The sequence below is a fragment of the Sinohyriopsis cumingii genome, unplaced genomic scaffold (genome assembly GCF_028554795.1).
Source record: "Sinohyriopsis cumingii isolate HCF-2022 unplaced genomic scaffold, ASM2855479v2 utg000837l, whole genome shotgun sequence".
NCBI classification, from domain to species: domain Eukaryota; kingdom Metazoa; phylum Mollusca; class Bivalvia; order Unionida; family Unionidae; genus Sinohyriopsis; species Sinohyriopsis cumingii.
Window position 1 is genome coordinate 1,270,764 of NW_028315936.1, and position 15,266 is coordinate 1,286,029.

Consider the following 15,266-nt stretch of genomic DNA (forward strand, 5'->3'; position numbering starts at 1 on the left):
CGTTTTTTCCTCCATGATGATGTCAAATGAATATGGGCAAAATACATATTTTTCCTCCATGATGAATTTAAATGAACTTGTACAAAACACATAACGTTTTTCCTCCATGATGATGTCAAATGAATATGGGCAAAATATATTTTTTTCCTCCATGATGAATTTAAATGAACTTGTACAAAACACATAATGTTTTTTCCTCCATGATGATGTCAAACGAATAATGATGTCTCTAGTGATGAAATTTGGCAAGTTTAAAAATAGTCAGATGTTTTAGGAATAGATTCTGTCAATAAAGGTGGGACATTCTTATTTTTATCCAATCAGATTGAAAGAAAGTAGAGTACTATCCTAATGTACTATGAAGTTTGAAACATATGGGAATTTCAAATACTATAAATATTATATTACAGCCTGGAAACAAATTTGTGTGCCTATTACATATGCTAAATATTTCAGACTATTTCTCTGAAAGAGATAGTAACACAAACAGTCAGATTATTGTCAATTATAAATAAAAGTTCTGAATCCGAGTTTTCAGGTTATAGTGCTTCAGATTAACAGCATAAATTTATCCTTCAGAAAATCTTGTTTAAAAAGGTTTCATTCACATATTTCTTTATGCTCTGTCTGTCTATTTTTCATTTAAGATGTTTTTGCTTATACATGTGTACAAGGTAAGGAGACGGCTAGCTCAGCTGTACGAATATTTTGCAGTTGGAGTCTGCAGTGCCAGAAATAACAGACCAAGGTTAAATATAGAAATAGTCAACCCAATGGCTGAGAGGTCACCTTTGTTCAAAGACATACGATGCCTTTTGGCTGAAACACTGTTCCCATCATGATTTTGCTATCAAATGTGCACATTTCGCTTCAGTTCTGTGTTCTTGCACAATCTGAAATAGCAGTCTTTGAAAATTTTCAATCAGTAGAATATCATAAATATAATAATGATTGTAATGTTAGCCCATTATCTATTCTTGGATTCAAAAGAGTAACCTAATGATTAAGTATGTCTTAATGCTTTCATGTCAAACATGGATGGATATTTAATGAAGATCATGACTATCTGTTTTCTCATACTACATTGCATTTAGATTTATGGTGACTTTCCAATATAGTTATAATGCATTTTTATTGTTTATTTTTAATGTTTTAATTGTTGTAATTGCAATCAGAATATTTGACAAAAATTAAAAGTCAGTGTATTTGAAAGTTGAATTTTAATATTTGCATCATAGACAGTGAATGGGAAGATAATATGTACCATGATCTTGACTCCAAATTGTTATTATGTAGTAATAGAAACTGCTGAATATGTCAAATTAAATAAACTAAGGCATGTTCAGGGTAAAGTTAGTATCTGTCCTATACATTTAGTACAGTCATCAGCAAGTCATCATTCTCCAAAATGTATGTGTATGTGTGTGTCGAGGTTTGAATGGTGATATAAAAAACCCAATAAAAAATTTCTAAGCAGTACTGTGTCTTTATTTACATTTTTTTTAAAGTATAGAAAATAACCAGTTTAATTGAGAGATTGACATGAAGCTGGGACATGATGATGGGTAAAAAATGGTGACTATTAGGGCAGGTTTGACTGTAATATGAAAATGTATCCTGAGACACATGGCACTATCCAGAAGATGAGAAAGGCAGTATTCATGCACTGACAGTTCAAAACTTTTTTTTTCAGCAACTGTAATGAAAATGCAGGTATCATCATCACTACCAACGGATGATGCTGGTATTCAGCAAGATGGAGGTATTGAGGACCTTTCAGGTAGTATTTCATGGGATTCAGTTGTTTCTTTAAGAGCACCAGACAAACATTCTCAGAAATGCAGAAAACAAAATACAGTACATGAAATTCAAATGGTACCTAGTCTGCAAACATCACTCAAAGATTTCTTTGAGAGAAAGTTCAACACTTTTGACCAAAAGGAAAATGGCAATGAAACTGAGCAGCAAATCCAGTTTGGCATTATGCAACATGAACAGAGTATTACAGACTTTGATGAACAAAATGTAAGAGATATTGGTATGAAGGACAGGAAAAAGTCTGATTTTCACAGCACTATTTGGCTTACACGAAATCCACTTCCACCACCAAAACTCAGTCGAGATGTAATAGTTCAGTTTTTTGAGGGACAAACCACCAATGAACTGAGAGAAATATTAACATAGCTTGCATCAGATAAGATTCCAGAAACACAGACAATGATGAAATTTGAGATGCTCCGACTATGCACCATGAAATGTTTTCCAAGAGGTAATCGACCCTTTGCCATCAGAATAATAGGAGCTGGATTTTATTATGGTGGATGCAGTGACCAGGTGATCTGCTATTGCTGTGGCAGTCGTAAAGACAATTGGGTCCTTGAAGACATTCCACTGTTGATTCATCAGAAATTGGCTCCCAGGTGTAGCTTCCTTACAAATAATACTGTAGTCAATATTCCAATTAGAAAAGCAAATTTGCCACAATCAACTATCGATGTGCGTCTTCTTGCCATCCAAAGAACTGATGGGTCAGTTCCATCAGACACTACACAAGGTGTGTTATCTTTGATGCTTCCATCAAATGAGCAAAATCATATAAAAATCTCCAGTGAAACACGTGAAATGCTTGTGACATCTAAAGGTTCACCATCAAACCACTTGGTATCATCAGAGCGACAAAATGTAATGGACAATCAATCTATTGCAGTTGTTAACTCTGTCAAAGAGCCACCACCCAAGTATCCACAGTATGCATTTAAGAACGCGAGAATAAACTCATTTCATGGCTGGCCAGCAGAACTGCATCAGAGACCAGAGGAAATGGCTGAATGTGGATTCTACTTTGCAGGTAGGCTATGATATGCTTTTTGACTAGTATAAATTAATTTCTATACATTGGAAGCCATCTCTACTAAGATTTGGCATGTTAGTGATCTAATGTTTCATAGTTTGACATGACTTTAGATAACTTTTAGCTTTGTTTGAAAGCAGGTTCTCCTATGCAGTAGATAATTACCAGGGAAACATGTCGAAATGTACCCAAGCCGAAACATACACAAGTCAAAACGTTCCCAGACCAAAATGTACCCAAGTTAAAATGTACTCAAGTCAAAAGGTACCTAGATTAAAACATGACCCACACTTGCTTAAATAATGTCATAATTTTAGTGTATCATGTTTCATATGACAGTGACCAGCCTCATAAGCAATCAAGATCAGCAGACACAGTGGAACTATATTAAGTTATGATTTGGCTCCAATGCACATTAAGAAATACACATTTAAATCAAGAAGTATTGTTTAATATATTTATGTTGTGTTTTCCAGTGGAGAAAATTCTACCAACTGATCTGAACCATGATTGATGACTGCTTCAATAATGTTTTTATTTGTGTTGCATTCCATTTTTCCATTTCATATTTTATTTTATATCCATTACGTTCCATTTTACCATTTGTTTTAGTCATACCAGCTTGAATCATCAGTAACACTTTACTTCTTTTCATTAAATACTAATGATGTTAAGGAGTATTATAAAATATTTAGCTGCATTAAAATCTGCATATTCCTACAAACTTTTAGATTAATCAGATCAGCTGAACTTGAAAAATTTAACACCTGCAACCCACCCAAATCCAATGAAACACCTGCAACCCACCCAAATCCAGTGTAACATTTTGCAGAGATGCTAATTTTCATAAAGAAGTTCACTGACTGAAAATTTTCTTGCATTATGTGCTCTTGCACCTATTTGCATGGAAGCCCTATCAAATGCAATTATTACATTAATATGTATTGTGTACGAACAAGTTATTCTGTTCTTGGTATTTTCGTCATTTTTGGATCATGAGCAGTTAATTTTTACACTAACTGAGTATTACTGATGATTCAAGATGGTATAACTTAAATACACAATGGAAATTATGGAACGAAATGGAAATAAAATAAAATATGAAATGGAAAAATGGAATGCAACGCAAATAAAAATATAATGGAAATTAGTTGTTTTTTAATTTTTTTAATTATAAAATCTCAAAAGTAAGCTTTCAGTCATCAGATGAATACATATATGCACCCTCATAACCCCTTTCAGTATCTCACAATACACCATAGTTTCATATAAGGTACTTCCTATGGGTATGACTGGTACTAAGTTACACTTTGAAAGTATTTTCATTGATATAATGGTTGAACTTGTTAGAGCATTATATAGTACCAGTTTACCCATAATTCCTTCTTGAATACTGCTTGCAATGACATAGCACCAATTCGCTCTGAGTAATGGATATTGTTTGCTTCAAATGAAACTCATTTACTGGCTGAAACTAAATGTGCCCTTTTGTTGTCAAGGCTTGTAATTTTCATTTTTAATTTAGTGAATTATTTCTCTTTAGAGAATTGGATGAACACTAGCCTGCTCAGACCTCATGAAATGGACTTCATAGCCTCACAACACAGGACACTTTTGATCTACTATTACAAAATAAATGTATCACTCCAGTGGTCTAAGTGGTTAGAGTATCCACTTTGGATGCAGAAGGTCACAGGTTAAAATCCTGAGTGAGTGATACCAAAGACTTATGAAATGGTACTAGCAGCTGCCTCACTTGGTGCTCAGCATTAAGTGGTTAGTGTTAGGACTGGTCGACCTGGTGTCAGGATAATGTTGTTGGGTGGGACATGATGCTGCATGTCTGCAGCATGATGTTTCAGTGCTAGACATCACTATAAACTGCCACACTGCAGACATCAGAGTGATATGACTTTAAAATTGTTAAAGCTATCTTAAAAATTCAAATCACACACACACAAAATAAATATATACAGTGAAAATGATTCTGGAACAATAGCTTGCCAATACTTGGATTTTTTTCAGTGTATTTCTAAAAATGAGAACCCCCAAACAGTTGAGTAATATAATGTATTTAGTAATAGTCATTTTGTTTAGGTTATATAAAGATTGTTTGAGGGTAACTGCATGTGTAATTGTGTGTATATATGTGTGTGAACATGTCACAAAGTCTACATAATGCTATTTGGTGGGTGTAATGGTATGTAGGTAAGAAATAAGAAAAAAAGAAGGTGCAATAAATTTAGTTTGTAATATTTGTCTTTAGGATTCAGTGACTGTGTCCGATGTTTTCACTGTGGAGTTGGATTGCGACATTGGATGTGTGAAGATGATCCATGGATTGAACATGCACGATGGTCGACCTCTTGCTTTTATGTCTACAAAATGAAAGGGGAGGAATTTGTCTCCCTTGTAAAGAGGGCAGTCGAAATAGCTGAGAGGGTAAGATTAAGTTGCATCAGCATTTGCATACTTCCTCAAAATGAAAAGGAGAAATTTGCCTAACTTGTACAAATGGGCAGTGGAAATAGAAGATAGCAACTGTGGTTACTGTATTTTCATCTGGACCAGCCTGTATTCACCTAAAAAATGTAATAAATAGTAACTAATTCTGATTCAGTTAACCTGTCAAACATTTTCTCATGTTTTGTTTTTTTCTTCCTAGAAATGGTTCTGAATCAGTAATATTTGTTGTGTAATAAAGACTGATCACTAGGGCAGGCATTGCTTGCATATATCAAACATTCCACTTCGATAATATTTTCATTTAAGCCTATTGCAATTCCTTAAGTATCATGAATGCTTCAACGAGTCAAATGGTTGCATTTTTATAGAGAAGATTAAATATACATCAAGTTTAATTTCGGTTGTTCATTTTGATCAAACTTTTGAATCATTAAAAGGTTGCCTCTTGGCACCTATTAAAAATGACACGAACATCTGATGTCACTAGTAAGCCCCCGCACCCCAGCTCTTAATGTTTAAGTGTTGAATCACAAGCTGTGAGGATTCCTACCATTTATATGAAGACACTCATCTTCAAGGCATGTGAAGATTAATTGCTTGCCATATTACATTCTGTAACAGTCCCTACTTTCAGAGATTGTGTCCATTAGTTTAGGCAGAAGATTTTGTTTGTTAAGCATTTAATGCATTGAGAAATTCTATCACACTCCATAAAGTGTTCTCTAACTTCTTTCAGGAGGAGGCAAAGATAAATAATGGTGGAGCAAACCAGCCACCCACAAACAACACTGAGACATCTACTGCATATACTGCAAAGAAAGGTAGTGTAGTTTCATCACTTGATATTGTAATGGCAATTCAGTTTAATTAGTGATTTAATACCGTAGCAGTACATTCATTTCAGTTGTATTCTATATGTTACTGTTCTAAAATTAATCTTACCATTCCATGTCATCAGCATGCAAAATGCTTTGGTCTTTGGCAGTTGATTTATGTCTCAGCCAATCACAGTCAGAGTGTTTAAAGAAGAAACCCAGACAAGAAAACTAGCCTCATTGAATACTACTACATCAGTGTCTTTTGTACTCTGCAATGTTTTCACAAAGCATTGCTTATAGTACAGGTATGGGTGACCCAAATAAAGCTTTGAATCAGATACTGCCATCATGAAAATCAAGTCTAACTGAAGTTGTTCTTTCTACGTTTCTAAATATAGCATTGTACACTAAGTCATTGAAAATAGAAGAAATTTATCTCCAATGGTTTTCTTGTCTGAATGGCTTAGACTTTCAGTTCTGCTGCTCATGGACCAGAAGAACTTATTGTAGCATCTTTTGTCCATCAATCACTCATCTGTCTGTTAGTACAAGTTTGCTATTGCTACCTCTTCTAAAGCACTTGGAGGATTGTCATGAAACAGCAAACAGATAAAGAATCAGTTATAAAATAGTCTTAGACAAAAAGGGTTAAACACCAAATTACACCCAAGTGGATTACCCCTAAGATAAATGCATGGTAACTTTTCAGATACCTTGAAACATGGAATGGTTACACCGATCTATAAGAAAGGTGAAAAGGAGGATCCAGGGAACTACAGACCAGTATCCATTCTATCTTTATTATCAAAATGATTTGAAAAGCAAGTAGTTATGCAGATCTGTGATTTTATTTTAAAAACTTACTTTATATTCATAGGGCACAATCAGGATCTAGAAAATATTACTCGCATAACAGAGTTCACCAAAATTAACAGATATTTAGCATCAAGAAATAGATAATAGTTATTTTGACAGGGATTGTTTTCCTTGACTTCAAGAATGCATTTGATTACTTTGATCATGAATTCTGCTGCAAAAGTTGAACTGTTATAGGTTTTATAATACTTCTTTAAATTAGTGTGTGTGTGATTTGGATTTTTAATGTAGCTTTATTAATTTTTTATCATACTGCTATGATGTCTGCAGTGTGGCAGCTTTTAGTGATGTCTAACACTGAGGCATCATGCCACAGACATGTAGCATCATGTCCCACCCAGTCAAATTATACTGACACTATGCTGACCAGTCCTAACACTGACAACTTAATGCTGAGCAACAAAAGAGGAAGCTGCTAGTACCATTTTTATAAATCTTTGACATGACTCATGACATTTGTAAGCTGAGACTGTCATACTATTTTATCATACCCTTTATATAGTTGTTAATGTTCCACACATTATGTTACCCATTGTACAGTGATCATAAGGTGGATGAAATTGAAGAACCCAGAGAGAAGTCATTAACCTTTGATCATTTGTATAAATAAATGGTATCATCCTCTCCCATCTCTTTCTCATCCTCCTCATTCTATTCCAATTTTGACTTATTTACAAGCAACCATTGATTTTTTTCTGAGATTTTAGTCGAAATTCAATTCTGCATCATTCGGGATGTCTGGAACTTGATGATATTTAAAACATAGCCACAGTTGTGGCAAGACATTGTGTAGACAATTAATTGATTTTAAATCAATAGCTGATTATTAACAATCAATTAGCTAAACTGATAATCAATCACGATATTTTATTCAGTTCCCAATGCTGCCATGCATGCAAGGACACGTCCTTGGTTTCATCAATTTCATTCTGTTGACCTCTGTTGGCACGGGTTGGAGTCTTGGGCTCGGCAAGCATGGGTATGTGAGAAAGCTAGTCAGCAGCTTCCTGTGGATTGGTAGTTATTCCTGGGTTCTTCCTCTACCAAATATACTGGCCACATGTGCAGCATATCATATGCTAAAAATCTCGTAAACTCAAAAGCAACAACATTCAGTAGATGAAACTACCATCTCCTCCTTGGTGTGAAATATTTTCAACCATCTGCCTATGTCTATATTTTATCTAACATCATGACATTATCTGGCATATTTCTGATGTTCTAGAAATATAAAATAAAATCTGAAACAATGTTATAAATGATTTTATAAGAAACAATAGAGGCAAGGAAGAATACAGTTCTACACCTTTACATATTGCAACAGCTAAAGATTGCTTCCTTAGAAAGAATACCTGTGACAAGGCTCACATGGTCAAACCCACAGGTGGATAACACAGGCCTCCATACAGCTAGTATTTTATGTAATAATTAGTTGCATTAAGTGAACATAATTTACTATTTTGAAATTGCCAAGGCTACAATGATACACCCTGGTACCACTGTGGTAAGAAAACCAAATCTATATTTATGTTTATATATAATACAAAAGTATTTTTGTGCATACAGTTCCGTAACACTTCCATTTTACTTACTTCCCTTTTATTTGCTGTCATGCTAATTACAAAAACTGCACAAGTGAAAATATATAAAATATACATTACTACTTACTGTCTTTTTTATATAAAGTTCACTCACTTTTATTCTTTAGATTCCCAGAACAACACAGCAAAAGATTCTGCAGTTCCTGGAGAGTCTACTAACAGCAATCGAACTACATGTAGTGCTGCCAGTGGTGCAGCAGCATCCACCTCATCTCCTGGTAATGCTGATGTACAGAAATACTTACGTACAGATGCAGCTCAGAGTGTACTAGACATGGGCTACCAACCCAAACTGGTTCAACGGGCCATTGAGAGGATAGTGATAAAAAAGGGTCTGTGCACATATTAGGGGCCATCCATTTAGTATGTATGCAAAATTCTGGCAAAGCTTGACCCCCTCCCACTGTACACATGCATACTTTTTTTACACACCCCACCTGCATACGTACACTTGATGCACCCACCCACCCCAAATTCTATAGAATGGCCTTTATTTATTCCATGTAGAAACCATAAAGGATTAATAATATTAATGTGTTTAATAAAACAGATAGTCCACTGATGTTAAATGTCTGGCTGCATCATAGAAATAAGCTGCGTAACTTTAAACAGTTTGTCTAGTGTCTGCTAAAATTCAAACACCAACTGAACCCAATCAAACAGGTTATGTAATAGACAAATTATTACCTAGGTTTAACCACCCACCCCATTTCCTATGCAAGCGTACATTATCAGTAGACACCCCAATATGCAAGCATATGCATTGGGTTACCCCCTCCCCCCTCCATGCGTACATACTAAATGGATGGCCACTTACTAAAGCATTTCATAACAAGCACCTAGATCTGACTCACATCTGCCATTATATATAACTTTACATCAAATCAGCTTGTTCTGTGTTATTCACTTGAATTTATAAGCAAAACAAAGTGCATGGAACAAGACTGCTTGGTGCATTATGTGATGGCAGATGTAAATTCCAGTTGAATTTGCTATTTTGTTCATTTTTAAAAAAGAAAGAATGATGTTGATCAGCTTAAATTTAACAAAGGTGTTTTTAAATTATGACATTGTATGCAATTAAAACATTCATGGTCAGCACTGATTGTTATATGTACAGGACGAATTCACTATGGTCATGCATGTAATAGAAGAGTAAATGTAAACAATAACCATTTGCTGGGGAAATCTGCATCTATAGCGGGAAGTATTTAATCATAAAAAGCAATAACGACATTATTATACTGACCTGTATCTGTTTTCTACCGTATTTACTCATTTATAAGATGAGCCCATATGCAAATGACACAGACACAGATCTGCTGTTGTGTAATGTGCCAGTAGAACAGGGTCTCTGCATTTTGTTGGGAGAAATCAGTAGAACAAACAGCATAGACCCTGATCTGCAGGTGCATTATGGTAGGGCAGATCAGACTCTTTGTTGTTTGAAGTTTGACTGGACTTATACAGTAATAACAGATTAGATATATCCAATATTAGATTCTGATAGATCAGGTTTGCAGTGAGAGTAGAGAAAGATACTCAGAAAAAACTTCTGTCTTGAAATTTTCATACAAATGCTAGTAATCTGCATATAAAAAGAAATTCTTGGAAACAATACACATTATTTTGTATTGACACAACAAAAATATCTCATGTGGATTTGTCATAAAATTGAACAATAATAATTTCATGATATGTTTACATGAAGTGGATAGAAGTTCTTTGCATATTGAATAATGAAAACTTTGAAATCATGCATGTTTCATCGAATATGTTTTATTTTATATTTCAAAACAGGAACTGAGGAACTGACTGGACAAATTATAATGGAGGCTGTTTTTGAAATTGAGGAAGAGGGTGCAGCAAAAAGTAAATCCCAGCCATCATCTCACGCTGCTCAAGATAATGAAAGAAATGATAAACTAGGTAGAATGACAAATCACTGAATAACTTATCATGTTTCCTTTTCTTGAATATAAACCTGACAAAAAAGAATCATTGAGAAAGGGTCAACCATTTATTTGAATGTGTCTGACCCATGCTTTCCTACTTATCAGTTCACTCTGTATTGCCAAATACACGTATTGGCCATAAACTTCGCCACAGTTGTTCTGGATCTTGCTCATAGTTGAGAATTTGTAATTTACATCCATGATGAATAACATAATTTAATATACAGACCAAAATTTGGGGGCCCAGAGTGGCCAAGTGATCTAAAGCACTCTTCATTACAGATCACTGCTATCTCACCTCTGTCTGCGTAGGTTCAAGTCTTGGATTCGGCCAGTGTGGGTATGTGAGAAAACTTCCCAGTAGCTTCTAATGGGTTGGTGGTTCTTTCCGTTGTTTACCCAGGTTCTTCCTCCACCATTAATACTGGCCGCCATGTATAGCCTATCATGTGCTGAAAAATGGTGTTAAACCCACAACAGCAACAAGACCAAACATTCACAAAGGTAATTATGTTTCTTTCTCTATCAGAAACAGGTGGGTGTTTTTATTTTCCTCTGGTAAGTGCCAAGGTGAAAACAAGTAAGAAGCAACCCTAGATGATTATTTATTTGAGGCCCTTAATCAGCTTATTCTTTATTGTAATGTTATCCTGGTCTGTTGTTGAGCAGCTTTGAATGAATTGCCCTGAAACTTGGTTGAAATGGGAGATACATGTGCATGTTGTTTTGCCTTGATGATCTGATGAGATTTTTGTGTTATGCCCCTACTTGGTGTTAAATCTTTATACTTTATGATAATTCTTGGTTGAGCAACTTGCCCCACATCTCATAATGAATTGCCTGGAATTGTCCCTTAGAGGTGAACAAGTCTTCAAAATAAAACCTTCTGCATCTTTTTCCTAACTCGCTAGTTTGGTCATGTATGTACTTAAGTAAAGTTTATTCATAAAATAGCCAGTAATAAGCTTTAGAAGAAATATATTATTTTCAGTGATAAGTCATATTATGTCAGTTACAGAAACCTAATATGTAACTGTCAGTGCATCTTCTTAGCCTCCTACTCTTCTCTCTCCTCCAATTTTTTCTTTTTTTTTCTACATCTTCTCTTTTGACATGTACCTGTTTTGTCAAGAGATCATGAATAACAAATGGTGACTTATGGACTGCTGTATTAACCTCTATGTATCTGGTCATTTACTAGTGACCAGTCAATGGTGGATGACAGGTTGCCATGCACCAGTCAATGGGCACTAGTCACAGATCACTGGAGCCACCTTGGTACAGAAATAGGGACTGGGTTGGAGCCCCCCCTCTTGCCAGGCTACCGTTGGGTCTCAGTAGAAGGTGAAGGGAAAGTGATCAGATCAGCATTTACTAATTGTCTAAAATCCCATTGAGTTCCCTACAGGATTTTAGATCGCCCACTTTAATCATTGCATTTTATGCAGTCATGGACTTCAGGGCCTTGGCCCAACAGTAGAGGTTGATACTGCAGACCATAAGTCATCATTTGACATTTCCCTCATGCAAAGTGGAGTCAATAAAAAGGGAGTGAGATGGGCCCTCTTCACCTAAATGCCCTTGGAAGGTTAAGAGTCACTCTCTCCAGCTTGCAGAGTTTGCCACCAGGGACAGGTCCTTCACCCCACATGGGGAGTTACTGGACCAAGTTTCCCTTATATCCAGGTCTCAGGATAATTTATCACATACAAGAAAGTGTTGGATGAAGACACCCTGTCAAATCCTGTTGGATTTAATGAATTTTTTGTATGAACATGCATTTTCCTTCCAGTCATCTGTCCCCTCCCACAACCCAGCCATCGAACCAGGCAATGGAGCAGGAGATTTGGTCATTGGACAAAGTGGTCAACAAAGTTTACCATCTTCTGCCCTGAGAATTGTGTTTAAAGCCCTTAGGCTTGAAGGACACTAAAATCCCCCCCCCCCCAACTCTGCTATGGTGCAGGAGCTTTCAAAAAAAAATTAAATAAGGCCAGAACATTGCTAGGCAGTATAAGAAATGGTAAATTTCCCCATCTGTATTGAGACATCTTCTTTCTGCAGCTAGCTATTGGGTTCCCACTCCTGCCTGGCCCCTTTAACTTCCCACCTTGGATGCTGGCACATCACAAGTGGGCATTTCTTAATGGACCTGGCTCCACCTTCCAGTCAAAATACTAAAGGATTTATAACTTAAGGCTAGATCATTGGTCACCATCATTTTGTATGCCTAGGTTTTCTCAGCATCCTCTTTCAGCCTCTGTCTCCAGTTGCACTTCAGCACTTTCTGGAGACAGCGGCTGAAATATTTAGACATGCATTATTCACATCCATGGATTGATCAGCAAAGCTTCTCCACCTCTTCAGGAATGTAGCTATGGACTCTTCCAAGACTTACTGGAGCACAGCAAGAACCTTCTGAGCACTGATGCCCTGGCTGCAGAGACCCTCTTCCGAGAACTTCTTCTCTCTGTGGCTTCCCAAGATCTGAGTGACCAGCAACACCCGTCCAACAGATCTGTTCCTTGCTAGTCAAAATCAGCCAAGAAGTGGCATTATCTTCATGGCTACCACAGTCCAAAAAGCAGCACCAGTTCAAATGTGCCCCTGCACAATCATGCTTCAGAAGTAGGACATTGCAAGATTCTTTGAAATTACAGCAGAAAATGAAAAAATATTTGCCTGGACATTAGATTTTAATTATGAATTTCATTTTAGTTTGGATCATTTTAGTTTCAAATTGAAAAAGTTTGCTTTTTATTGAAATTTGTGCATAGCATTTTGAAGTTTAAAGCTAATTTAATATTGTCTTAACACTGTGAAAGGAAATTAAATATAAACAAATTTTTAGTCATATAATAAAATAATTATCGACTTTCAAGTTAGCTTTATCAAAGCCTTTGGTACGCAGGCAGTGTGACAGGACATGATTGGATCTTTTGGAGAGTGGTCAGTTTGGATAATACATGAAATATTCAGATGATAATATATTCTTTCGGTATTAACTGAAAATTTAAATAACATGAGATATGGTACTAAATGGAGTTCTAATCATCTATGCTTGGGCTGTCATTTTAAATAATTTTAAAACACAGGATACAAAATTCACTTTGTCTCCTTATGCATCTCTTTTTCTGTCTTACCTGTCAGGATTATGTATTAAACCATATATTTATGTTACCTGTATATAAAGAACACCTGCATATCAAGGACACAATTTTATTTGAACTCTAGAGTGTACTTCCTAGATGGCTGTCACAGTAATTTCAATCAAATATTAAACCAAGCTTGCATGTGGGAATATCTGGTCTGGCACAGAAAATGGGTATGTGTGACTTACCTGCCAGTGTTGTATTTAAAACTATTGAAAATAATAGTTTTGGGGCTGTGATGTAAATACCTTTCCAAAAGTTTCCATCTATAAAGCCGACTTTTTGCATCTAAAGATAAATATATTTTGCACACCAAACTTATTCACTATGACCTCATTTTCAAAGTTTATTAAACATCAGTTTTGGTGTATCTTGATTACCGCAGCTCAGTTACAACTCTGGTTTATATTTCTTCTGTTTATTTCTTTTTCATTTTGGTGTGTTCATCATATTAATATGGCTTTTTCCCACAGCAGACACTGTTGGAACCAAATTTTGGTAGGCTATATAGAGGTAACCAGTATACAAAGTTTATTTTTAGTGCTCAGCAAGTTTGATTGGAACCAGAATATTTAACCACTCTGATGCACTGACACCTACCACATGAATTTGCATATTCCCAGATCTGAGTCTTTGCAATATGTTAGGAGTAATCAGTAGAATATTGACAACATTGACCCAGATCTCCCAGTCCTTTTGGTTAGAAGGTCAGGGTTGATGCTGTTTTCAGTTCATGAGTGAGTATATATGTTACCAATGATTTTGTTGCAGTGTATGGGGCAGCAGAGGGTGACAGTGGTGAAGAAGTTCAAATAGATCCAGAGAAGATCAGGAATGAACACAGAGAATTACAAGACACCACATTATGCAAAATCTGCCTTGACAACACCATCAGTGTGGTTTTCCTGCCTTGTGGTCATCTTGTGACATGTCCTGACTGTGCCCCTGCAATGAGAAAATGCCCAGTCTGCAGAACATTGATTAAAGGGACAGTGAAGATATTTTTTGGATAAGTTTTATTTGCGAAATGTCCAGTATATGTATATCATGGAAATTGTTTTATTGGTTTACCACTTTAATATCGATGTTAAGATAAATTAATGGTATCGTGTTGTAATATTTTTTTTAGCTAATTCTTCTTTAGATACATCATCCGATCATAGTACACTAAGAGTACATCGATTATCTTCTTGCAAATCCAGCCCCCTCAAGCGTGACAAGACACTGGTTACATCATTTGATGCATTTGGCAACAAATGTTCTAAAAGGTGCTTGCATGACAAAATGGAAATCATGCAAAAGTGGTATCCCTTTGGATGGACAGATTGATGCCATGTGCTGTCAGATCATCAGATGTTTCTACCGCTCATGCTAAGAAGCATGTGCCTTCAGGAGGCCTTGCAAATATTAAATTCACATATACCCTTTCCTCCATTATGCAATTCTTTGGCATTTTCTCACATAAGAGAAGTGTACTCCAGCAGTATTTCTGTTTATTTCTTTCTCTATATTTATCATGGATGAATATTTCATGCTTCATTGCCTAA

The 15,266-nt window shown here is 35.8% G+C and overlaps 1 protein-coding gene across 1 annotated transcript; it reads left to right on the forward strand.

The window, feature by feature from the left end:
• Window positions 1–2,250: 2,250 nt before the first annotated feature.
• On the forward strand, window positions 2,251–14,747 carry LOC149773182 (baculoviral IAP repeat-containing protein 7-like). The gene is made up of 6 exons (XM_089946683.1): window positions 2,251–2,848; window positions 5,118–5,293; window positions 6,054–6,138; window positions 8,720–8,944; window positions 10,413–10,484; window positions 14,491–14,747. The coding sequence occupies exons 1-6, from the start codon at window positions 2,251–2,253 to the stop codon at window positions 14,730–14,732; spliced, it is 1,398 nt and encodes a 465-aa protein (XP_089802809.1). The 3' UTR covers window positions 14,733–14,747.
• Window positions 14,748–15,266: the final 519 nt, after the last annotated feature.